General features: G+C 36.2%; 1 protein-coding gene across 11 annotated transcripts in view; it reads left to right on the forward strand.

Annotated features, from left to right (window-relative positions):
- The window catches only part of MBD5 (methyl-CpG binding domain protein 5), a 484,769-nt gene that overhangs the window by 448,216 nt on the left and 10,114 nt on the right, over nt 1-26,439 (forward strand). For 7 of the 11 annotated variants that reach the window (XM_055380166.2, XM_055380164.2, XM_055380167.2 and 4 more), the window contains 4 exons: nt 2,688-3,713; nt 5,323-5,531; nt 8,987-10,195; nt 22,058-22,131. In XM_055380166.2, coding sequence (XP_055236141.1) covers nt 2,688-3,713; nt 5,323-5,531; nt 8,987-10,195; nt 22,058-22,131 — 2,518 coding nt within the window. Of the gene's footprint in view, nt 1-2,687; nt 3,714-5,322; nt 5,532-8,986; nt 10,196-22,057; nt 22,132-25,385; nt 25,456-26,439 lie in introns of all 11 variants that reach the window. The other 4 variants (XM_063694832.1, XM_063694831.1, XM_019022422.4 and 1 more) reach the window with 2 other exon arrangements.

A 26,439-nucleotide genomic window follows, 5' to 3' on the forward strand; every position in this document is an offset into this window, starting at 1 on the left:
GTTCTCCCTTTGGTTAGAGAAATTGTGATCTCTACATCTAAATATGTCATTATTATTTAGCAGAGAGAAAAACTTGCCACAGATAGTGCCACAAGTAGTGATTACCAGTAAATAAGACTTTTTATTTAAACTCTTAAAAATATTTGTAAAGGTTTAATAAAAGTTTTTAAAAAATTAAAAAGATGGTGTCCAAATGGAAATAATCCATACTATCTATGGAAATAGCAGCAAGATTTAAGAAGCAATTAAATGTTTAAGGTTTTGATTATTTTGTAACAAATCTGAATTAGTATTTAAAGAATTGTATACTATATGCCTACTTCAGCTTTTGGTATGTTTTCTTACCCTACTCTTGGTGAATGTGGTCATTATTTCATAAATATTTATATATTTTCAAAGAGGGGTTTTTAAGATCTTATTCTTTAAAACACTGAAAACTTAAAAAAAAATAAAGGCAGACCATGACAGCCAGGAAAAATGACAAATCCTTGCTATAGGGATATTCTGTAAAGTGTATTGGATGTGCAGATTTGTACTTACTACTATTACCACAGCACCACTACTATGATTACTAATGTCAATAATAATGATAACTCCTTTTATTTTTATAGACTTTTACATATTTCAGAACTTTTCCTTCCCTTTTTTTGATTCTCAAAATAATCATGCCAATTACAAAATTTTTTCTAAGGAAAAAGTTCAAAGGTAGCAAGTATCACATGTAGAAAGATAATTATCCCCGTATTATCTATAATGATGAGAAATCAAAATATGAATACCAGACTTTATCAGAGTGGTTCAATAAATATAGTAAATACATACACTACACAGTTAAAATGTAAATACAAAGTCTATTTATCAGAAAGGAAAAATCCTTGTGTTATTCTGTTAGGTGAAAACAAGAAGAATATAAAATTATATTCATATTACTGTTACAACTATGGAAATATTTCTGTGTATTTGGATGAAGCCTCAATGGTGACATGATAAAATGTAAAGTTTTTTTAGGATAGCATGGCGTAGCATAGCCCAGAATGTTTGAGTTATTTTAGATTTTCAGTGACACTGGTGTTGTTCATTATGCCATATATGTGTTTAGTATTTTTAAATAAAACTAAAAATGTGTATTCTTAAAATAATAAAATATTTGTCAAATGCATGTATTACATAAAACAATGCATTTACAACAGGGAAAGACTATTTACAAAAAAGTGATTATAGGTTCCTTTTCAATAGATGTGGTTTTCACCCTATCTACCTCACCCCTTGTGCATCTGGATCACCAGGGGTGATTTCAAAGAATACTACTGCGCAGGCTGTACCCCGAGAGATGAGTTTTCAGCGGGTCTGGGTTAGGGCCCAGGTATTGGTTTGTTTTTGTTTTTTTAATTTCTCCAGATAATTCTGTTGTGCAGCTTGGATTGAACATCACAAAAACAGTTATAAATAAGTGAAATTTTATCTTTTCAGATATTAAATTCCCAGAATTTTCATCCCTAGTGTAAGGCTTTTAAGAATAAGAATGCTATTTAAGACTGGTCTAATTTTAAAAATCATGAGTACAAAGTATCTTTATGCAATCAGAATGGTAAAGATGCTTAACTATTGTTTTTATTCATTGTCAAAAATAATGATAACTAGAGTATTGCTGAGAGAAATGAGCACTGTCTTCCACTGCTTATAGGAATGTAAATTAAGTGTGTATTGATCAACTTCACAGGAGGGTAGTTTGACAATATGTATTCAAAGCTTCTAAAATATGTAAACCCTTTTGTCCCTGGAATTTCACTTTTAAGAATTTATCCTTAGAAAATAATTAGGTGAACTGGCAAAGAAGTGTTAATAAGAATATTTGTCATAGCGTTGCTTACAATAGTAAAAGATTGGAAATAATAAAAAAACTCATGACTGTGGATTGATTAAAGTACAGTATATCATACATGATACTAATAAAATGGTTCTGTAGCTATATATAAGCTAACATGGAATGATAATCACAATATATTGATAAAAAAGCTACAAAATAACATTATAGCATGGTTCTATTTTTAAAAAATATATGTAACATATATATGCATATATGTATATATATATGCATGCCTGCATATGTATAGACATGCAGGTAGAAAAAGCCCAGAAAGCTATAAACTAAAATGTTAATAGTTAATCTTCACAAGTACTTTTTATTTTCTGCCTTATATTTTTATGTGCATTCTACTTTTGTGGGTTTCTTTTCACTAAAAGGAAGTAGTAGTTTTATAAATAAAGACAAATAACTTTTTTAATGAAAAAAACTTTTTAAATAAAACTACTACTTTTATCTACCCAATTGAATGAAGAACGTGGATTCTCCCATCTTCCCCTTTCACTTTTCTGCCTGTGAAAAACAAGCTATTTGATAGTCAGCAACAGCTATTTCTTTTTTTAAACCTCCCACCTCTCCTGCCACCACAACTCACCAGCTATTTCTCAATAAAACGTCTTCAATATATTTATTTTCAAAAGCATACATTCTAAACTTAAGTCCCATTAACAGATGTCAAGTGATCTGATTACAATTAATCTAGTTACAATCAATGAAGGTGCCATGGAACAAATAAATTTAAATTTATGTTAATGCATTTTTATGCCTAGTCTCACATAACATTCATGATTAATAACTGGGGTTTTTTTTTTTTTCATTTTAGGCAGTTCAGGACCATCATCCTCCATAGCCATAGCGGGCACCAACCACCCTGCCATCACAAAGACAACATCTGTTCTTCAAGATGGCGTCATAGTCACCACCGCAGCTGGAAACCCACTGCAGAGTCAGCTACCCATTGGGAGTGATTTTCCTTTTGTTGGCCAGGAGCACGCACTTCATTTTCCATCCAACAGCACTTCAAACAACCATCTTCCACACCCCTTGAACCCCAGCCTCCTCAGTTCTCTACCTATCTCTTTGCCAGTGAATCAACAGCATCTCCTAAACCAGAATCTATTAAATATCCTCCAGCCTTCAGCAGGAGAAGGCAAGTCTGAGATCAACCTCCACCCTTTAGGTTTTCTCAACCCGAATGTAAACGCTGCTTTAGCTTTTCTCTCCAGTGACATGGATGGGCAGGTATTGCAGCCTGTTCACTTTCAGCTCTTAGCAGCCTTGCTTCAGAACCAAGCCCAAGCAGCTGCCATGCTTCCCCTGCCATCTTTCAATCTGACCATCTCAGATCTTTTGCAACAGCAAAATACCCCTTTACCCTCATTAACACAGATGACAGCCCCACCAGACCATTTGCCAAGCAATCAGTCAGACAACAGCCGAGCTGAGACCCTTTTAACCAGCCCCCTGGGGAACCCTTTACCAAGCTTTGCAGGCAGTGACACTACTTTTAACCCCCTGTTCCTCCCAGCTGTCAATGGGGCCTCAGGATTAATGACCTTGAATCCCCAGCTGTTGGGAGGTGTCCTGAACTCGGCATCGGCCAACACCGCTAATCATCCAGAGGTTTCCATAGCAACCTCCTCCCAGGCAACCACTACCACAACCACTACATCATCAGCAGTGGCAGCACTGACTGTCTCAACACTTGGTGGGACAGCAGTGGTGTCAATGGCAGAAACATTGCTGAATATATCTAATAATGCTGGGAATACACCTGGTCCAGCTAAACTCAACAGTAACTCTGTGGTGCCACAGCTACTTAACCCTCTACTGGGGACAGGTCTACTTGGTAAGTTAAATTTTTTCACAAATTTTTTACAAAAGAAACGTTTTTCTAATTCTATTTTCTCCTTTTTAAAAACTCCATTTTGTCACACTATTTTTAAAAATGTTTTTGTTATGTCACAGCTTGCTTAAGGAACTAAATATAACAACACCCACACACAACCATAGTTATACAAACATGAGTGACTTTTTCCTCTTTCCCCTATTCTAGCAATACTAAATATCATTTTAATCTGCTTTCTCTTCTAATTCTGATGCCACCTAAACCTAACCTACCCATCACCTCTTAAACCAAGTAGAGTCTCATTTTTCAAATAATAAAGCACAGGTACATCTTAAAAATCACTTTTATTTGAATTTTAGTTGGTGTGGCATCACAGGGTTAGTATGAGCAGCTGCACTGTGGATGGAAACAGATTGAGAAAGTGTTTTCCAGGTGAACCCTAAATAAACAAAACTAAATGCTTGTCTAGCAAAACAAGAAACAAGATGTAAAAACACGCAAAGCTAAAGTTTGCCCAAGTTCAAGGGAACAGACAGCCCTTCTAGCTGCTACTAGATTTCCTCAGTCAGTATTATTTTTTTGACTTTTGTGGCTTAAAAATAAAGTTTTTCATCTGTATTATCCTATCACAAAATAGTTCGAAAGTAATGCCAGGTATATTTAACTGATGGATATAGGTAACTATAATATAAAGTGTAGGGATGGTGTCCATAAAGTCTAGAAACAGGGAAATGTACATCATGATGTCAATGGCATCTTCAAGGTGTAAAAAATAATTTGTTTATTATTTATGTTTTTTTGATTTTATGAATGCCTTTATAATATAGTATAATTAGTTCTATTTGGCATTGAAATCTTTGTAGTTAAATAACCTACGAAGCATTACAGATTTACATGTTTCAAGTTACAAGACAATTTCTATGACATTCTCCTCAAGAAAATGTCAGAGTAATTTCAAAATAATTTTGAATTTTGAATATAAATTTAATTATTAATCCTACTGATTATATAATATTTATTTTGAATGATTATGACAATGAATTCTTTTGTGTTGTTAGCTTTCTTTTCCATTTTAATTTTAGGTGACCAACCTTCTACTGCAAAACAAAATGCACGTTTCTAAACCAAATCGATGATTTGATTTGGTATCTATTGATGATTATGGCTTGAGAACTAAATTTTGTAAACAAGGCCTGATCAGGCTCACTTATTTTAATTATCTGGTCAGATACTTACAATTGCTAAAACATTATAGGACTAATTTCAACCTTTAATTTTAGGTGCTCTAAAATAGATCTAAAATCTAAAAATAGATCAAGGAATCATATGACACTGCAGCTCAATATATAAGGACTGCCTAATGAATAGAGCAAAGACTAAGTAGTCTTTCCATGATATAAAATTAAAAAACTAATTATACAAGATAAAACTAAATAATAAAGCTACTCTTTCCTTACCACTTAGTAAGACTTTGAGAAGTAAAAAAGAAAAGCACTACCCAAGTAAGCATAGCACTTAGTTTCTGTTTCAGGAATTCTCAGGTACAAAGAGAGGCATAGAATCTCCGAAGAATCACATTTATTTATATTTTATGTTTTTCAAACTGTAGGTGATATGTCATCAATAAACAATACTTTGAATAACCATCAACTGACTCATCTACAGTCGCTGTTAAACAACAATCAAATGTTTCCTCCAAATCAGCAACAGCAGCAACTTCTCCAGGGGTACCAGAATCTCCAGGCGTTCCAAGGACAGTCCACAATTCCTTGCCCAGCTAACAATAACCCCATGGCTTGTCTGTTTCAGAACTTTCAGGTACTCTCCTCCGCTGTGTCATTTTAGAAGAAAACAATGTCTGAGTTTGTTTAAACACTTAATTTGGGGGAAAGGGTGAAAAAAGTAGGTTACGTGCCCTTTCACCTCTATTTACTGTTATTTCTCAGTCATGAGTATTGTTAAACATTCCAGTCTTCTGTGTGAAGGTTTTCTTTTTTTAATTTTGTCTCAAGTATCTCAGCAGTTCTTTTGGAGCTGTTAGTAAAAACTGATCGTGTGACCCTCATAAGCCCTTTTGTCATTTATCATTGTTCTCATGACTGAGACTCACCTCCCTTGCATGCCCACCTGTCCACCCTCTCCAGCCTCAGCTCTCACCACTCTTCCCCTGGCTTCAGCCACATGGTATTTCTTTAGTTCCATGAAGTGAATAAATTCCTGCTAGGTTAAGGAGGTAGGTGGAAAGGGTAACACTAAATCCACATAGGAAGAAAATATGGGCTTTTTAAAAATAATCTTGGGGTAGAGAAGGCTCTTTCAGCATGACAGAAAACCAAGGCAGTCAAAAGGAAAAGTAACAAATTTGAATACATAAAAATTTCAAGTCTCTGTATGATCAAACATATTCTAAACAAAGCTAAAGACAAATGACAACCTGGCAGAAAATATTTTCCTAATACATATTAAATAATTAACACCTACAACATAAAAAGAACTCCTACAAATCAGGAAGAAAAAGGACAATTGATTAGAAAAAAATTAGCAATAGATATGAACAGACAATTCACAGAAATTGAAAGATAAAGTATTAAAAACATGAAAATAACAATCAGAGTTACATAAATTATCACACTAATGTGTCCATCAGATTGATGATATCCATTGCTGACAAGGGTGCAGGGAAATAGATTCACTCAGATTACTGTTGGTCTGATTATATGCTGATACAGTCCTTTTGGAGGGTAATTTCATAGCATATCAGATTTTTAAAATATCTTTTGACCAGAAGCTCAGCTTCTGTGTATTAATATCTCATTTTAGAGAAATCTTCAAATGTGAACAAACAAGCACATATCAAAATGTTCAGTGCAATATAATTTGTGATGTCAAAAATTATGAACCACTCCATCAGTAGGGAAATAGTTAAGTGTATTATGGTACAGTATATCCATCTACCTGGTGGTTTAGAAAATTAGGTAGACTTACATAATCTGATATGGAAAGATCTGTAAGACTGCAAGACTCCAGTGCTATAGTATTGCAGAACAGTACTTTTAAATCTGGAAGCTGTAAATATAATCATACGCTAAAGGAAAGACCCAGAAAAGTGGAACATCTTTATGTTCAAGGGATAATAAATAAGGCAGGATTCCTGAGGAGGGGGTGTGGGATCCAGAATCTAGTACCATCCCATTTAGGTTGAAAGAAAGAAGGAGGGGAGCAAGGAAGGGAGTTAAGAATGATGCACTCCAGTGCTGGTTAGTTCTAAGAAAGGAAAGAGGACTGGAGTTTAGGGTAAGAAACTGAGTTTCAGTGAGAAGTAATGATGAAGAAAACTTGTATCTTTACGATAATATATATATCTTCCATAGTAAAATAACTTAGAAAGGAAGAGGAAGTGCTCAACCGTGTCACTGAGAAAAAAGGTAAGATAAAGCCTGAAGAGAATCTATTAGATTTAGCAATTAGGACATCATCAGTGACTTAGTGGAATGCAGTTTTGCTGGAGTGGTGAGAGCAGGAGCCAGATGGCAAAATGGAGGAACAGTGAATGGAAGGTTAGGAATTAAAGAGTATAGATTAAAGAAGTAGATTTTAGCTGTTCTTGACACACACACACACACACACATACACACACACACTACTATATGAGATGATAGGCTAATTTGTTTCACTATAGTAACCACTTTACCATCTGTATACGTATTCCATAACATCATGGTGTTAACTTCAAATACACACAACAAAATTTATTTCTGAAAAAAACTTAACTTTGAAGAACGTAAGAGAAATAGGGCAGTGCCCCAGCAGGGGGTCGGGGGTAGGATGAATGCAAACTTTAAAATATGTAAGCCATGAACATAGTCATGTACTATAGGAAAGACCCAGAAAAGTGGAAGAGATTGAACATAAAGAAGGGAAGGTATAATAAATAAGACAGGATCCTTGAGGAAGGGGCTTGGGATTCAGAACATAAGTGGAGGGCACACCCTCAGAGAGCGGAAGGGACCCCTCATATGGGAAGCAGGACAGAATTTAGGACAGGTATAGTTGCAGAGAAGTCTGCTGCCAGGGGGCAGGGAGTATCAGAGTATAAGAAATTGTGAGAATTCTTGCCTGATGGGCTTTATTTTCTCTATTACGTAAGATCATCTACTAAGAATAGTCTCGGAGATGGTGAAGAAGTTGGTGAATATTTGAATAGTTGTGGAAATGATTGATAACTAACTAGAAGATCTAGGATTGATGGGCAGCAATAAGCCCTCAACTGAGGTTGGAAGCTACAAATTCCTATAGACAAATACTCAGCATCCTCACTGTAGATGTAGATAAGGCAGGCAGTTGAATTGATCCAAGATTGGGATTTTGCCTGGTAGATGTAGACAGGGTGATAATAGCAAGAGAGAGGCTGATGTGTCGACAGATCCCAGGTTCTGGATTAGCAGGGAAGGATGTAAAGAAAGAGAGAGATCATTGTGGAAAAAAGTCTGAAAGTCCAAAGTATCAAGGGTCTACAGCAGTAATTCTTAGATGGTGCAGGGGCGGGGGGTGGGTGGTAAAATTAGAATTACCTTGGGCACTTTTTCAAACTGCCCTCATCCTTCCTATACTGGAATTCTGATATGCTCCCCTGGTAAGTATGCTCTCCCTCCACCACTTTCCAATTCAGAATCACTTCTGCAAACAGCCATTGTCACTATTGACAGCATGGGGATGTGGCCTGAAAAGGTTGAGGAGCAGGTATTACTACCCCATCTGAAAACTAGTGTCATGTTATTATTAAGAAAGGAGTTTATATGTTTTTTTAAAATTTTATATTGTATTTCACTTAGTTAAGTGGAAACATCAGTGAGTTAGAAATCATTTTCAAAATCTTTCTCCTTTGCTAATTTGATTACCTGTGACTTGACTCTTTTTGAATCCTAAATTGTAAAGACCTGTAATGACACTAAATAAATGGAGTCATCCCAACCTGAGTACGTTTTCTGTCCAGCCACCTCAAGTTTAATTTTTCTAGAGAATGTTTCGCAATGATGATTTTTAAAAATCTGTTGAATGATTTTAACCAAAGAAACAGCATGCAAATATAATCAAGACATAAGCTTCCCTATACAAAGTGACTTTTTATTTCATTTTTTGAGTCTTGTTCTTTATATTTCCTTCATTGTTAATATTTGTTTGTCTTTTGGTCAATTTTAAAATTATAGTCTTTCTCTTTGAGGCCTTTAAAATTATTTCCCTTTCTCTCACTGCTTCCTGTCTATTTCTTCAAGGTGAGAATGCAGGAAGATGCAGCTCTCCTAAACAAAAGAATAAGCACTCAGCCTGGGCTCACAGCACTTCCTGAGAATCCAAACACTACACTTCCACCTTTTCAAGATACACCTTGTGAGTTGCAACCGAGGATTGACCCATCTCTTGGTCAACAGGTGAAGGATGGCCTCGTTGTGGGTGGCCCAGGTGATGCTTCCGTAGATGCCATTTACAAAGCAGTTGTCGATGCAGCCAGCAAAGGAATGCAGGTTGTCATCACCACTGCAGTCAACAGTACAACTCAGATGAGCCCCATTCCAGCTCTGAGTGCCATGAGTGCCTTCACTGCCTCAATTGGTGACCCATTAAATCTCTCCAGTGCTGTCAGTGCGGTCATTCATGGACGGAACATGGGAGGTGTTGATCATGATGGTAGGCTGAGGAATTCAAGAGGGGCTCGGCTGCCCAAGAATCTAGACCATGGGAAAAATGTGAACGAAGGAGATGGGTTTGAATATTTCAAGTCAGCAAGTTGCCACACATCCAAAAAACAGTGGGACGGGGAGCAAAGCCCCAGAGGGGAGCGAAACAGGTGGAAGTACGAGGAATTTTTAGATCATCCAGGCCATATCCACAGTAGTCCTTGTCATGAAAGGTCCAACAATGTCTCTACACTGCCATTTCTGCCTGGGGAACAGCACCCAATACTGTTACCACCAAGAAACTGTCCAGGGGATAAAATTCTAGAGGAAAATTTCAGGTATAATAACTACAAAAGAACTATGATGAGTTTTAAGGAGAGACTAGAGAACACTGTGGAAAGATGTGCACACATTAATGGGAATAGACCTCGACAGAGTCGGGGATTTGGAGAGCTGCTAAGCACTGCAAAGCAAGACCTGGTCCTAGAGGAGCAGTCTCCAAGTTCCTCAAATAGTTTGGAAAATTCTCTGGTCAAAGACTTCATCCATTACAATGGAGACTTTAATGCCAAAAGCGTTAATGGATGTGTGCCTAGCCCTTCAGATGCTAAAAGCATTAGTAGTGAAGATGACCTAAGGAATCCAGACTCCCCCTCTTCAAATGAATTGATACATTATAGACCAAGGACGTTCAATGTTGGCGACTTGGTCTGGGGCCAAATCAAAGGACTGACTTCCTGGCCTGGAAAATTAGTAAGAGAAGACGACGTTCACAATTCATGTCAACAAAGCCCCGAGGAAGGGAAGGTATACCAATCTTTATCCATTGTCAAATACTAACCTTTGTTCAGATATCAATTATTGCTTTTTGTTATCATCACTTTGGATTCTTTGGATTTGAAATTAGGATTCTTCATGACTCATTGAGGTCTCACAAGCTTCTGGAGCATAAAATGAAGAGGGGATGGTTATAGTCAACAAAATGTCGTATCAACAAGGGGTGAGTTGTAAAGCATTTATAGATCACACTAGGGCTCAGGGTGGCTGTAAGCCAGGAACCAGATTTCCAGAATTTAGTCAACTCTGCCTTCCCTCTCTACAGTTACCTAGTCCTTCATTTCATACACAGAGGAGGAAGGCAAGTGTCAATGACTGGGGAAAAAAATCTGGTAGCCTTTGGAGGTCCAGGAGTGTGGCAGGGGTAAGGCCCCCCCAGGCAACGGTTGCGCCAGGGGATGGCATCTCCTCCATGTGCTTACATGTGGCACACACAGCTGGGAAGGGGGTACAGTCTGGGTGGAGTTGCAGCCATTTCTGGAAGCAGCAGGTAAAGTCTGAGTTCAGAATGATGTCTCCTTTCAGCAAAAGTTCTGGGCCTTTAAAACATATGGAAATGTTTAACCTCATAGTCTGGTTCTACTTAACACAATTAGATCGCATAAATTAAATGAAAGCTTCTCCATGAAACTACCGTTCAATTTAAAAGAAATTAGTAGGGGTCTTCTGGGCTTTTTTTTTTTTTTTTTTTTTTTGGCCTTTACAATAATGGTGGAATTGGCTCACTAGGCAAGAAATATGCAGAGTGTTTAAAGTAGATAGAAAAATTTATATCTGACCAGGAGGAGATAATTATGCACATTCCCCCATATGATGAAAAACGTGTAATTTTTCATCTTCTTAGGTAATAAAAATTACTCTTACAGGTATATGTTATTCTCGTAAAGAGTGTATTGTATAAAGCAATTTCAACTGTGCTCAAACTTTCACTGGCACTTAGGTTTAATGACAGGAAACCAAAAGCATTTTTGCCAGCACAATAAAAGGATTGTCTTTCTCCAAATGACTAGGAGGTCCTAAAACCTTGCTCATAATGCCTAATATATACTTGTCAGGATACACTCTGGGCATAATATTTGTACATTTGATAAGAAAATGAATTCCATACCCCTATTCACAAAATATTTTATTCTCTATACTTTCTGAGTTCAGACAAACATTCTTTAGGTTGAAAAACCTAAATATTTTTGACAGTTTATTCAAGAAATAATTAGAAACAGAAAAAGTGGGCTTTTATGATATAAATGGAACTGCTACAAATACAAGATGTAGACATTGAACTGTTTTACAATGTCTGTGCAAACGAACTAAGTCTTTTTTATGTGCCATTTTACCAAAAGCTTAACTAAAAAAAAAGATTATGGCCTCCCTTCCCTGGAAGCATTCTCCCTGTCCTAAATGCCTTGTCTAAATATCTTTTTATGCCCTTAGGAGAATAAAGGCATGTACTTTTAACACATTTCACACTAAACAATGGTCTAGATCTTCTGATTAATCTGTGCTCAAGAACTCCTGAGACTGAGGTATTCACTGATGTTAGGGGAGATGTACTTTAAAAAAAAAAAACGAAGAGAAAAATATTTTTCTTCACTTAAATAAGCAAAGTAGTATGTAGTATTCATTCCACTATAAAGTAATATTTTTAAAATCCAGATTCTTCTTCCTTAATTTTGGCAATAGATGAATTGTAATAGGAAACATAAAACTGTTGCTGTAAATTCATATATTCCTCCTCTCACTGGCTGACCTTGTCATTTTGGATTCTCAAGTAAAAACCTTTATATCAAGATATACTATATACTAAAAGTATTTTTAGTAATTCAGAGAATGTAATTTAAAGCACACATTTAGAGGTGAAAAACTGAAAACATGCAATAAAATATTAATGATAATACATGAAACATTTATCTATCATTTAAAAAGCAAGGTATAACAGCCTTAGAAGCGCTAAGGACTCAGCATTTTTAAAAACCTGTTCCTTTCAGGACCTACCACACTTTTGCGCATAAGTAAACTAAGTACTACTTCATAAACATTCTTTTTTCCTCTATACAACACAAAACAAGACTTCCTAATACCTTATTTAGTGATGCTCCGTGAGTCAAAGTTCTCATTTTACAACACCAGAAAAGGTAAAAATTCAAACAGAGGTCTGTCTGACTTCAAGCCAAGAGTCTGATATATTAATGGCCCTAGTTCAGGAAGAAAAAGTAAAACTATGTTCAATATCTGTATAAGACAAAACGTGATGTATTTCAGAGAGATATCTAGTAGAACACTTTTTAAAATTTGTTACTCATTCAGGTGAACCAATTTTAATGTAATTTTATTTATGTAGAACTCCTTAATACCCAAGAATGCTGGATAAAGCCTTACACACTAATAACTGGACTTCTGCTTCTAGAAAGGTAAGCATTGCCTTAGTTTACCTTCTGTACACTATGGCAATGCCTGACATTTTTAGAAAGTCTAAAGCAGAAAGGCAGAGACTAGGTCCAAATCTGTTTATTATAGTAAAACTTTTCTCATTCTGCCTTGCTAATGTGGAATGTGGGATCATTTTCCACAGTGTTTATCTTTGTAGTGTCTAGGAAGAAAAAAATTGCCAAACAATTTTCCTACATTATCACTTTAAACTTTCTTAGCTTCTCAGCTTTCATACTATTTCTATGTCCACCAAAGAATCCAAGATTCTGTCAGATCCCACCAGATAAAAACCTATGTTAACTCAAGTTTTAGAATAGATTTATTACCCCTGACTCCACCCTACAACATATCATTTATTATTTTCAGTTACAGGCTTTGTTCTGAGCAAGCCACTCCAAATTCTTTATGGAAGCAGGCAAAATAGAAAATAAAGATAATTAATTGACAGGATAGAAGATTACTAATTCAAAACAAGCTGGGTGCCTCTCCTATTTTTAGGTTGCGTGAATGGTCTCTGGTCTAAGGAAGTCAATGCTGTGTGATCAGAGCACTGATAATTGCCAAGGGCTGAGACCTCCCCATTGTCAATACATTAATATTTCAGCAGACACTGTTGGTCATAATAGTAACTGACTTGGTCAGCTTATGATCTTAGAAAGGCCTTTTTGGTCTTTGGTGGGATAGTAAATGTAGCAGATTATTGATATGCATTAGACATGTTCTGTAGTTTCTGAGATGATTTCCTAAAAGGTATGGTTTTTAGACATCGAATACTGTATGAACACAGTCTGCAGAGAACTAGAGAAAAAGCAGGGTGTAGCATAAAGAGGCATGGGTTTTGGGCACTCTGATGTGAGCCTAATCTTAGCTCTGCCAGTTACCTAAGTGGTCATAGTAGGTATATTAATCTCCTAGAAGCTGCAGGCTACTCACCTCTTTCAAGTGAGACTATTAATTTCTATTCAAAGAGATGCCTTAAGAATTCAGTGAAATACTGTAGATTATTATCTAGCACATCAAAGAGGTTCAGTAAGCATTAACCTCCTATCCTCTGCCCTTTATGTTAGACAGTCTTATTAATTTAGGTTCCACCATTATGGAATTGTGGTAATTTGACCTTAGTTATTGTTTACCTCTGCATTGTCCATGTATAAAGGATTTATTAACCAGATTGAGAGTAAAGCATTATAAGGATTACAGTCAATGAATGAAATAGTTCATAACTATGTTTACAGCACATGTACAAATTGGCATATCTGATTATAAGTTAATGTTAGCTGTTAATTTCAAGCAGGAGTTCCACTTGAAAGCGTTTTAAAGCACTCAGTTTGTTGAGTGAACTTGAAAGTTCCTCTTTCCTCAATGTTTCTAAAAAAAGTCAACTCAGACTTTCTTCCTCTACCTTCCCACATAACTCTCTTTCACACGTAAAACAATATTAATTAGTGGAGATTTTTAACAGCCTGTGAAAAGTTGGGATGAATTGCCTGTATGTATTACTTTCCTAAGATTGAAGCTATGTGACAGCATTGGAGGACATTATGTGCCTTGTATTATACCACTCAGGAAGTGCTATCTCCTTCCTAATGTGTTTTTTCCCTTGGTTAACAATTTGTAATAAAGTACATTCTGGGCCGGGCGCGGTGGCTCACGCCTGTAATCCCAGCACTTTGGGAGGCCGAAGCGGGCAGATCACGAGGTCAGGAGATCCAGACCATCCTGGCTGACACGGTGAAACCCCGTCTCTATTAAAAAATACAAAAAAATTAGCCGGGGGTGGTGGCGGGTGCCTGTAGTCCCAGCTACTGCGGAGGCTGAGGAGGGGGAATGCCATGAACCCGGGAGGTGGAGCTTGCAGTCAGCCGAGATCGCGCCACTGCACTCCAGCCTGGGCGACAGAGCGAGGCTGTCTCAAATAAAAAAAATAAAAAAAAATTGAAGTACACTCTGGGAGATAGTTATACTTGTTCTAAATAACTGGTGCAAGTTTCTCTCTGAACCATGAACCCTTTACTGTTCGTGGCTCAGTGACAAGGAATAAGACCTCAGTGCTGTGCTCCAGTACATAGCCAGAACCAGACAGATTCACTTCCAGATCTTGGCGTAATGTTAGGGAATTCTTGGGAAGAAAATGGCTACCTCTGACATTACACCTCTATGCCTTAATATGCAAACATTTTTAAGCCTATGCAACAATGGAGGAAATGGTTATCTTTATGTACCTATTTCAATAACTATTTAAAGAAAATGCTCTTGTTTTCTAAAATATATTTTATAATTGTCATCTGTCATCTTTAATTTTATGTTAACTAGCTTAAAAGCGTTGCCTCTCAAGCAGTAATAATCAAAAACTAAAATTTTTATTTTTTTCTGCATAGATCATTTTTACTTTTTGAACATCCTCCCATTGGTCTTCATATATCATTGCTCTTACATTTAATGTATATTCTGACCCAAGCCAAATTTAAGAAATAATTTATTACTAGACTGGCACCAAAAGGTTTCTTTTCAAAGAAATGACTGTTGTTGGACAGATACAGAGACACCTGATTACCAAAAAAAGGTCTACATCTCTGTTCTACACTACCTGGTTAAATGAAGACATTATTTTCAAAGCATAAGTGGATAGGGTGTTCCCTCTTCAAAACTGCTCTTTGACTTTTTTCCATACAGTTATTTCTGGCAAGTAGAGATAAAAACAGCTCTCTGAATAGTCGTTCAAAACCAACAAAACTTATCTTTATTAAAACTCATAACCAAATCTATTGGGGGGCAATACATTTTCTGTATGTCAGTTCAGCATCACACACACACGTGTTTTGACAGCATAGAGCATAACCAGAGACAACTTACCTTGCATTCTGGGGGTGTGTAACTTAAGAAGTTGAGCCCCGGGAACTAACTTTGGGAGGTGCGTCCTCCTGTGATGTTCAGACATTTTACTTTGAAGAATGTTCTTTCTGTGTTTATCAGTGTTAGCTGTTTGTATTCTCTGGTACTATAATTCTCTGTTGAGAATGTTCTTGGTGTATTCACTTTGCCTTATATATTTTCTTAACCGCTGTTGGAAATGAATCCTTTTCTCTCTACCATAGCATCCACAATACTTGGGTTGCATTTTGGTTGGTGGTGTGACAGAGGCAATGAATGCCCTGTCAGCACCAGAATCTCCTTGAAAGGGAGCAAAATAGTTTTTCAAAAGTAATAAGAAAGATAAAATCCAGGCCAACAAAGTCAATTCCTGATCAGAATTTGAAAGATAATAAAAATGAAGAACTAGCAAAGACCAAAAATGTGAATATAAAGAAAAAGACTAAGCTGAGTAAAAGAACTGTAAACTTTACTATAGTGAACTGTGAAATATTGTGAACTTTTTTCCTGAGCCAGATTAAAGAGGACTAGGAGGCCTATCTTCATTCGCATAGGTAACTGAGCCCAACACAGACTACATGAGCTTGTTCATACAATTTCAGATAGGAAGCAGGAAATAGAATCTCAGGTCTGAGGCAACTACTTGCTTCTGTTACATGAACTTTTAAACATTGTTTCCTTAGAAATTACAAGTTTATCTGAAACATTTAATTCTATCTATGTGTTGTGGATTGATATGCAAATTGTTGTCACATTTAGAATGGATTTACCCCTGTCCTGTAATGTACTTCCCCAGTGCTTAAAAACACTGCTATCCAAAGTGAAGAAGAAAGGAAGCACCGAAAAAGGCTTCAGATAATGCCACTAAATTGTGATAAAGAGAATTTGGTTAGTTCATTTGAAAAGAATTGGGATTCATTTAAAGGAATGATTAGTACTCTGCCATGAGAACTATTGTACTATTGTTGGAAAACAATTAGGTTCATCCTTTCTGTCACAGGTGAATCAACTTTTTACTCTAAATTATTTATCATTTAATATTAATTCCCAGTCTTTAAAAAATATTGAAATATTGCACTTAAGTTAGCAGAAATTTTTTCAGTTTGAAGATGTTATTTTAAAAACATATATATTATTTTTAATATTTACTATTTAATAAATGTTTGATAATGAACCTAATAAATGCCTCATATTTGCTTTCTACTTCAGAGCTATATTTCCCAGACTTCAGCTAAAGCTGCATATTACATATATTATTATTTACTTAAATTTTTTCTTTAAATTTATCACTTAATTGATTCATTCAATAAATATTTATTAGGCACATATGTACTAGGCACTATTCAAGCCACTTTTTAAATTTAAACAACTTGTTTTATCCTAGGATATTGTATATGTAAAATCATAATGTTACTTGTATTTTTCTAATGTAAACTTATATGAATAATATAACTATTAAAAATATGCAAAGGAGGCCAGGCACAGTGGCTCACACCTATAATCCCAGTGCTTTGGGAGTCCGGGGTCAGAGGATCACTTGAGTCCAGGAGTTCAAGACTAGCCTGGGCAACATAATGAAACCCTATCTCTACAAAAAATTGTTAAAAATTAGCGGGCATGATGCTGTGCACCTGTGGTCCCAGCTACTTGGGAGGCTAAGGTAGGATGATCACTTGAGCCCATGAGGTTAAGGCTGCAGTGAGCATGCCAGGCTTGGTGGTGCACCCCTATAATTCTAGCTACTTGGAAGACTGAGGTGGGAGGATCACTTGAGTTCTGGAATTCAAGGTTACAATGAGCTATGATCACACCACTGCACTCCAGCCTGGGTGACAGAGTGGAGACCTTGTCTCTGAAAAAAAAAAAAAAACTAAAAAAGAATATTTAAAGGTTTGTCCATGTTTTACCTAAATAATTTTACATACCACCAGTGGCCCTTTGACTGCTTTGGTGTTCATAAAGCACCTTCATGTTCGTGGTCATTTTAGATCCTTTCAATGACCCACAAAGATGTGCAGAATTATCCCCATTTTACAGATGGGAGAACTGAAGCTCAGAGAAGTGGCATCCCAAAGAATACAAATCACAGGTAGTTAAGCCAGGTCCCAACCCTGGTCTTCTACTCTATATGTAGCACTCCTTACATTATGCCATTCCCCAACAACAGGACTTTGTAGAAATGGAATGGGGAAGTAAAGACTGAAAAGGGGAGCTTGAGGTCAACTCTGTTATAAGATCGATGATGTGGCTAGTGCTCCATTATTCTTTGACATTTGCACAACAGCTCTGCTTCAGCAATAAGGAGCACCAAAGAATTCACACAGAGAGGTGTTATCAAGATTAAAGCCTGCAGAAAATTTTAACATCATCTCTGGTTAACCGGCTCTATTTAAAAGTGATCTAGGATCATTGATCTAGGTTCTTCATTTTTGTTTGTTTGGTTTTTTGTTTTGTTTTTGAGATGGAGTCTCGCCCTGTTGCCCAGGCTGGAGTACAATGGTACGATCTCGGCTCGCTGCAACCTCAAGCCTCCCATGTTCAAACAATTCTCCTGCCTCAGCCTCCTGAGTAGCTGGGATTACAGATGCCTGCCACCATGCCCAGCTATTTTTTGTATTTTTAGTAAAGACAGAGTTTTACCATGTTGGCCAGGCTGGTCTGGAACTCCTGACCTCATGATCCACTCGCCTCGGCCTCCCAAAGTGCTGGGATTACAGGCGTGAGCCACCATCCCCAGCCAGATCCAGGTTCTTCAAATATGTATTATACCTCTCGAGGGTTGGTTTGGCTCTCTGAAAGGTTATGTCTTCTTTTGTCAGACTTTAAGTTTCTTCTGAGATACATGAGGTCCCACTGTGCTGACACCAAATCAAAAACTTAGTTAAATTATCAAATGTGTAATATGGGCCTTCTGAACAAAATAAGCAAATAAGCAACCAGAGATTCAGCCTTGTTCAGAAAAACTCTTAATCATCTACCACATAGTAATGTCTGGCTTTATGAGTATGTTTCTATCCGCACTGAACAAACTATAAAACTATTTATGTTGAAGAATTATTATATCCAAACAGTTGGAATGAAAGAAGAGTTTTTAATAGTCGAAAAGTATTGGTAGGGCACGGTGTCTCATGCCTTTAATCCTAGCACTTTTGGAGGCTAAGGCAAGCAGATTGCTTGAGCCCAGGAGTTTGAGATCAGCTTGGGCAACATAATGAGAACCCTGTTTCTACAAAAAAATAAAAAATAAAAAAATTAGCTGGGCATTGTGGCACACAGCTGTGGTCCCAGCTACTAAGGAGACTGAGGTGGGAAGATTACTTGAAGCCCAGGAGGTCGAGGCTGCAGTGAGCCAAGGTCACGCCACTGCATTCCAGCCTGGCCAACAGAGCAAGACCTTGTTAAAAAAAAATTAACATTTAACATATGTGTATATTTATACATGAATAAGTGAACTATGAATACATATAAATTCCAGGTAGCTTTATGATTCTTAAATGACATGAGTAAAGAGTTACACCATGATGGCCAGTACTATTAGCATCATTGCTATCAGCATGAAACTGTGTGGGTGGATGATGAGTAAAGATAAATGATAAAGCCCTCTCCTAAATTCTCACTAAGATAGAGTTAAATAATTTATGAAACTCCTGGCTTGTGATCGTACAAGAATACAAGATTATAATTATAGATAAAAGTATTATCTTAAATTAGTTGCTCCTTTAGTGTAAGTTTTATAAAAATATTTGTGTGTGTTTAACCTTTTTAATGTTACATTTATGTATTTGATTTCCTGGTACTTTTTAAAATTTACGAGTTAGCTAAGTAATTTACAAGGGAGTGTTCATTAAACATGATTTCTATTTAACCAGAAATTGAATTTATTTTGTTGTTCTCTGATACCATTTTGGGCGGGGGTATCTTTAAAGTTTCTTGAATATTTTTCAAATGTATGAATATTTCCCCAGAAAAAACACACACTCTTCATATATATTTCACAACACAGTAAAGTGCTAAAATCCTGAAACAAACTAAACTTTCTTCTGAATATGTATGATCTTGTTATAGCAGCAATGCACAGTGATATATATCTTATATTTAGTTTCAGAAGGACTATATTTGCTTTCTTTTTCGAGGTCATTTAATCCTTTATAAATAATATAGTTCATTATAAGAGTATGTTAGAGGCTTAGAGGCAGATTTAAATGAAGAAACCATGGTAGAGTATTAGTTCAGAAAAAATATCCCTGGAAAATTATTCAAGCATAAAAAAATTGAATATAAATTTGGGCAAGTTGTCATCTAAATTTTGTAGAAATATAATTTTAAATAGTTTGACCTAAATTTTTGAGTGTGCCTGTGTGTGTGTGTATTTTATATATGTGTGTGTAATTTTATATATATAAATGCTATATATATATATAAAATGACTATATTTCAATGTATATTGGAGTTGGTATGGTGGAGAGAAGTTGAGCACTTTGGAGTCAGACCTGAGTTTCAATTCTGGTCACGTTATTTAAATGCACCGAGTCCCATCTGTAATAATATAAAAGTAATACTAGTTTGCGGTAGTATCATATTAAATGATAAAACAGTGCCTTTTACATAATAAATGCACAAGAAATGTTTTTACTGTCCCTTAGTCCATAATTAATTAAAAATAAAAATAGAAGACTTAAAAAAATAGTTCGACCTAACTTTGTTTTTTAAATTAAGACCAATGGGGTAAGTTTTAATTGCTGTGTCTTGCTTTGTTTTCACTGTGACTCTGATTCTGTGACCTGATCAACCCCTTCTGAGATCCCTTGCTACACCAGTTTAAGTCTAATAGAAGTTTATGTTATATAGCACAGCTCCTTTCCTGCTGCCAAAAAGCTTATTTAAATATAAGTAGAATCATTTATTGATTACAAAAATGAAATATGCAAAGTATCTTTCATATCCCCTTCATGTGAGTGAATACAAGATGGAGGCTCATTTCTAACATGAAATATGAAAGTGCTTCCAGGCATCTTTTTTTTTAAACAACACATGGATACATTTAGCTCACTTTAGCTTTTCCAGTGGTCCCAGTAACCCAATAGGACACTTTTCTTTATGTGAAGTGTTATTGGAACAAAGTTGTCTCTTGTGCTGGCACACAGTGAGTTGGGTATGTATGAGCTTGTGTGTATAAGACATTTGTTTGGGCAAAATACAAAAACATGAAAGGGAAAACATTTCCATATTTGACTGTTTTTCTCGTTGAATATTAGAAATGCTTGTTTTCAGACTTAATAATGAAAACTTCTTGTTAATCATAACTGTGTTCTAGATTTGAAGGGGTCATAGAGAAGTTATTTCTAAAGGACATTCATGAGTCAATCTTGGGGACACAAAGACAAAAGTTGATAATCATTTCCTTGCTTATTAGTGTTTATTTTCTTACCCATGAGGCATTTTGTTTAACTCTGTATTTTTATGTAACAGTGGATTGGAGGGGAGTAGCAGGGGTTGGAGGAGAAATGGGAGTAAAGTGGCTGGCTTTTGCCCCAACTGAATAGCTGAGTTACTTGCCTTGAAACTATGCTTACATACCAGACAACATTATTTTTACTTAGATTGTGTGCGTGTGTGTTTACAGAATAAAAATAGCCATGTTTTTCTAAAAGTGCTTTTATTCCCAAGTCACATACAAGTTTTCCTAATTATTGTTTTTATTGTGGGGAGGTGACTTCAAGAACCATGATAGAGATTCTCAGGAGTGTGCAGCAAAGGTTGCACCCTCCACATACACACATATCCCCCCACCACACTTGGTGGCTGACCTCTGTTGACATAGCTGACCACACACAGACTGGCAGTGATAAAGCAAGACAAGACAAAGGACACACCCACAAGGCATAACAACACCCTCTTCTCACATTTTATGGCCTCTGCAGAGCCAAATGTGTACTAGGTCATGATCATTGCTGTATGCTAGGATAAGTGTTCAACAAGACTTGTCACATTTTAATTTTCACAGCAGTTCTAGCAGGAAGGTAGGTATTATTGTCCTCATTTTACAGAGGAGACTGAGGCTCAGAAAATGTGTTTTACTCCTACTAGGAAGTGAAAAGTAGGATTCAAACTTTGATCTGTTGGCCCAAGGCCCACCCACTTCACTAACTACCTCTCGTCTTCCCCTGATACTTATATCACAGTAGTCTGATACTACAGATTTGCAGTTGCTAAGAAAGTGAACCAGGATCTCTGATTTTTATGATTTTGTGAATTGAAGATTGTTTAAATTCCAGATTTTATTCCCAAAATATTATTTTCAAAATGTTGACAATTTTAAAGCCAAACAGCTTTTCACTTCCACTGATGTTGCAGCCTGGAGCCACAGAATCAACCTCTAATGATTGAGTGAGGACAGAAGATTTGACAAGGTAGTGAAGGTTAAGGCTCCCCTCCCCACCAGTGCAGCACCTGCTTGTACGGCAGGAAAGTAAAAACCATGTTTAACAATTACAGGTCTGGGTAATGTGGTTTGGTCTTCATACCTTCACTCAGGTGGAGCCCGAGAAGTTGAAGACACTAACAGAAGGTTTGGAAGCCTACAGCCGTGTCCGGAAAAGGAACAGAAAGTAAGCACTTTTCAAAAATTTTACTTTGTTTTTCCAGGATATAATTTACTGTTTTTCCATCAAAGGGACAATGAAATCTCACTGATTCTGTCCACGCTGTGGCCTGCGTAAGTGAAGTTTGTTACCACCAAAGAGGACCATTATAGACAAGCCAAATTAGTGATTATGGAAAATATCCTCTTAACATTTTATGTTTACACTATGTGTAATATTTGCCTCTTCATCTGTTCTTTCTTCATTCCCTGCATCTTCATTCCTCTCATTTAGTGGAAAATAAAATATAATTAATATTCTCAACATATAGCAATTAAATAGGCTCTGGAAGTGTAGTGAATCAATCCATTTGCAATTCAAATACTTTGGGGAGTAAATACCCCTCGTTGTACACATGTAAATAATTTTGGCAGATTACTAGTCAAAGTGATGCTAAATAAAGATTTTTTTTTGTTGCATCAGGGGTGTGGACTTAAAAGTAAGTTTTCTTTGGAATTACAATAAGAAGTTGAATTTCAGGCCAGTATTATTCAAGTTTTTCTAAATCTTTCTTTTCTGAGTAAATGTAGTACAGACAAGCAGATAATATTAGAAACATAGTTTTTACTGTGATACAATGTATGTTTATGTATCATAACTATTATTTCATATTAAGGTAGAGAACTACAAATGTGCTTCTCTATATGTACATAGCTATTTAAAAATATGTAATTGATATGCCTGTTCAGTTGCTATACTAATTTCCGCATTATCAAGCAACCAAAAATTATATATTAATTAATTTTTATTCATTTGCAAAATGATCCTCACATTTCCCCCCAAATATTGACACATAGGCTTAATGTGTTTATGTATTGTCGTCTTTCTAAAAATACCATTTTAACTTCTGTTTGTACATCAAGACTTACAAAGTGGAGATCAGAATGATTCGTAGTGTATCTTGCATAGAAGGCTTATATAATGATATCAGTAATATCTATTAAAAAGCATTCTCTTTCACTTTATGGTATTTCCCATAATTCTGGCCAGAGGCATAATTTTAGAAGTCAACAAATCTTAGGAAGACTCTTCACCTCAATAAAAGGTATCTGAAAAGATGACAGCTGCAAGGGGCAAACTCCTATGTCTCTATGTCCCGGACTCCTTTAAAAGGTAGCAAATTGGTACTGGCTGTGTGAAAGGCCAAGTTAATTGCTGGATAACATCCCTCTAGACCTGATAAGGAAAACAGGGATCAAGGTCCCTTCTACTCTTACTGAAGCACACTTGCTATGCAGAGCTTAGAAACAAGATAAGGCCACTAAAATTAATACAAGGTCTGGATAAAAGGAGGAAAATTGCAAATTACCTACATCACAAATTTGCAGTGGGCCAGTTGCTGTAAACTATTCAACAGTACCCATTTCTTTGGTGTAAAGGAGCCCTGAAAATGTTTCCTACAGTGAAACATGCCAGTTACTTGGATTATGTACAAAATAAAGTTAATAACAGAAATAAAATAACTCCTCCAAATATTCAAATACACTACCTTGAAATGAGCTGGATTTTCCCCATGTATTTGCTATTAAGCAATTTCTGAAAGGTAGTGAAAAACAAACTACAATTTTAAAAATGTTTCTTCAAAGCCAATTTCCTATTTGTAGTAAATTAATGTGAGAGCTATCTAAAGGAATTCTCCTCATGATAACCATAAACTTAAAGTACAGTTTGGAGAAGTAAAAGTAGAAAATACAAAACTAACATTTATAAAAAGAACTTTATTTACCATACTATTGTCTAAGCAGACAGACTTTCCTTTTCGATGCCCAGTAGAATGCTTTACATTTTGCACATGTAATTGCAAATTCATCATTTTATTCTCCCAGTCACGAGATGGGCCAAAATTACTGAGCCATTTGCAGATGCGGACACTCAGACTCAAATACTTTAAATAATTAGTTGAAAGTCCCACAACTGATAAATTATATGTTGAACCAAATCATTTTTTAATTTATGCATTTATTCCCAATTTAAGAAGACAAATTTAGCAAAAAAAAATCTGTGCCAGGAACAGTGCTACAGTCCCTGAAGCTCACTGTTTAGTGAAAGAGACAGATGCAGAAACAAGTCATTCAAATGTCAAAATTGCAACAACAGCAACATATATACTATATTTTGGGGTCACAGGGAAAAGGCAGGTAAAGGAAGGGTTCCTAGAGGAGAAGATATGTGGGCCAAGCCTTAAACACTACATAGGCATCAGCCACACAAAGGAAACAAAGACCAAGATGGGGTGGGATAGTGTTTAGATGAGAGCAGCAGTTGGATCTGGGGGACTGTAAAGTATCGGATGGGAAGATATAAGAGGTATAAGCGGGAACCAGATCATGAAGGGCCTAGTAAGGGCCAATAGGATGTTTTATTGTTTTGGAAGTGCCTAAAGGGGGCAGGTGGTCAGATTTTTCACCTTAGGTATGGCCGTGTACAAGGACAAATTTTAAGGCAACAATATTGAAGATGAAGAGATTGTTCAGGAGCCATGGCAGAATACAAGGGAGAACGAGGACCCAAACCAGGAGCTGGTGGAGTTGGGGATGAGGATGGAAAAGAAGGAATGTGGTCAAGAAATACTTAGGAGGTAAAATAGACAGAACATGGGGTGATTGATCAGAATGTAAAGGAAAAGGAACAAAATCAAGGACAGCTCTCAGGTTTTCAGCTTGGGAGACGTGGTAGGTTGTAGAAACACTGACTGAAGTGGAGGTTACAGGGGGAAGCTGTTGAGTACAGTTTGGGGTGCCTGTAGGATAGGCTGGACTTACGTGTCTGAAACTGGGGAGAAGTGGTATTTGACAGTATACAAATGACTGCAGTCACACAAAGATACTTTGACCAATTTGAAGAATAGTAGGCTAAGGATTGAACATGCAATAGAATGAAGAAGATGGGAAGAATGGTCAGTGAGGAGGAGGAGAATCAGGGAAAGTAGACAGAGTCTCAGAAGTCAAAGACTGATAAAATGATCAACAGAGGTGCAGTAAGACAAGAACTGAAAAATCCCCATCAGATTGGGCAATTTGAAGGTCATTGGTAAACTTCAGTGAGAACGGTTTCCAGTAGAGTGATGGGTATACACACAAAATGGCTATTAAATAAGAATAAGGAAATAGGGAGAGGAGATGTAGATTATTTACTCTTCTTTCTACCCATAATGTGAAAAATTCCTGAAAAATAACGAAGAAAGAATTTTTAAAATGACAAAGATTTGACTACTTTTGTAGACTGAGGGGAAGAAGAAAAGAGGAAAAGGCTGAAAAAGGAAGGTGTCATTTGGAGCAAGATAATTAAGAGGTTGGTTTTTCACCTGGACTCAAGTCCTGTTTCTACCACTTCATAGCTGTGTGTTTGTAATCTCCCTGAGCCTAAATTCTTCATTTCTAAAATGGGCATAATCCTATTTTAGGATTGTTATAACATAGATAATATAGAGAGAGCCTCAGCACAGTACTTGGCACATGGCATTTAGTAAATAGCTATTTTTCTTATAAAGATACAGGTGAAAGAAAGAAAATTATCTGTTATTTTTGCCAGTTGAAACATTCTACCACCATATTAGATGTTTGGGATTTTATATAGTCATTTTAATCCTCAGTGTCCTCAATCAAACTGTACAACAAATAAATATCTTTAAACGTATGTTCTAATTATATCCTAATAGTAACATATTTATTTAATACATTACTTAGGGCAATTTTGTACTTAAAAGCAGAAATAGCTTTATTAAAGAAAAATTCCACAGCTTTTACACATGTTATAGTTTTCATTTAAGCGAGGAGCAAATCTTCTGTCTATATGTACGTATACATTTCTTGGGAAACCTGATTTTTTGTGAAGCTGGAAAACAATAAAGTGATTAAGTAAATCACATTTTCATTTTAAAACCAAGGAATGATACTTACCATGTTAAATTTCCTGAGATCTGCATACATTCCCCATGGATTCAGTTTCAGAGTTCAGGGTTCTCAACTTTTAGGTCTCACCCAAATTTGTTACGTACTGTATGAAGTGAGTCACTGAAACTCTGAACTGACAGTGTAGAACAACTTGCAATTTCTCATTTCCCTTCTATTTCTTGTACTACTCATAGAGGTGTACCTGGCTTTTTAAAAAATTAGTGAAGATAAAGATAATGTGTGACAGTGTAGGCAATGAAGTTGAGAAGTGGCAATTATCTCCATTAATAATTAGAAATGTGATTATATGAACATCTATTACTTAATCAAGTAGGTTTTAGAGTGTCCATTAGTAAAAATGTTTATTATTAAATGTCAGCGG

Source organism: Gorilla gorilla, chromosome 11 (assembly GCF_029281585.2).
Source record: "Gorilla gorilla gorilla isolate KB3781 chromosome 11, NHGRI_mGorGor1-v2.1_pri, whole genome shotgun sequence".
Lineage (NCBI taxonomy): Eukaryota > Metazoa > Chordata > Mammalia > Primates > Hominidae > Gorilla > Gorilla gorilla.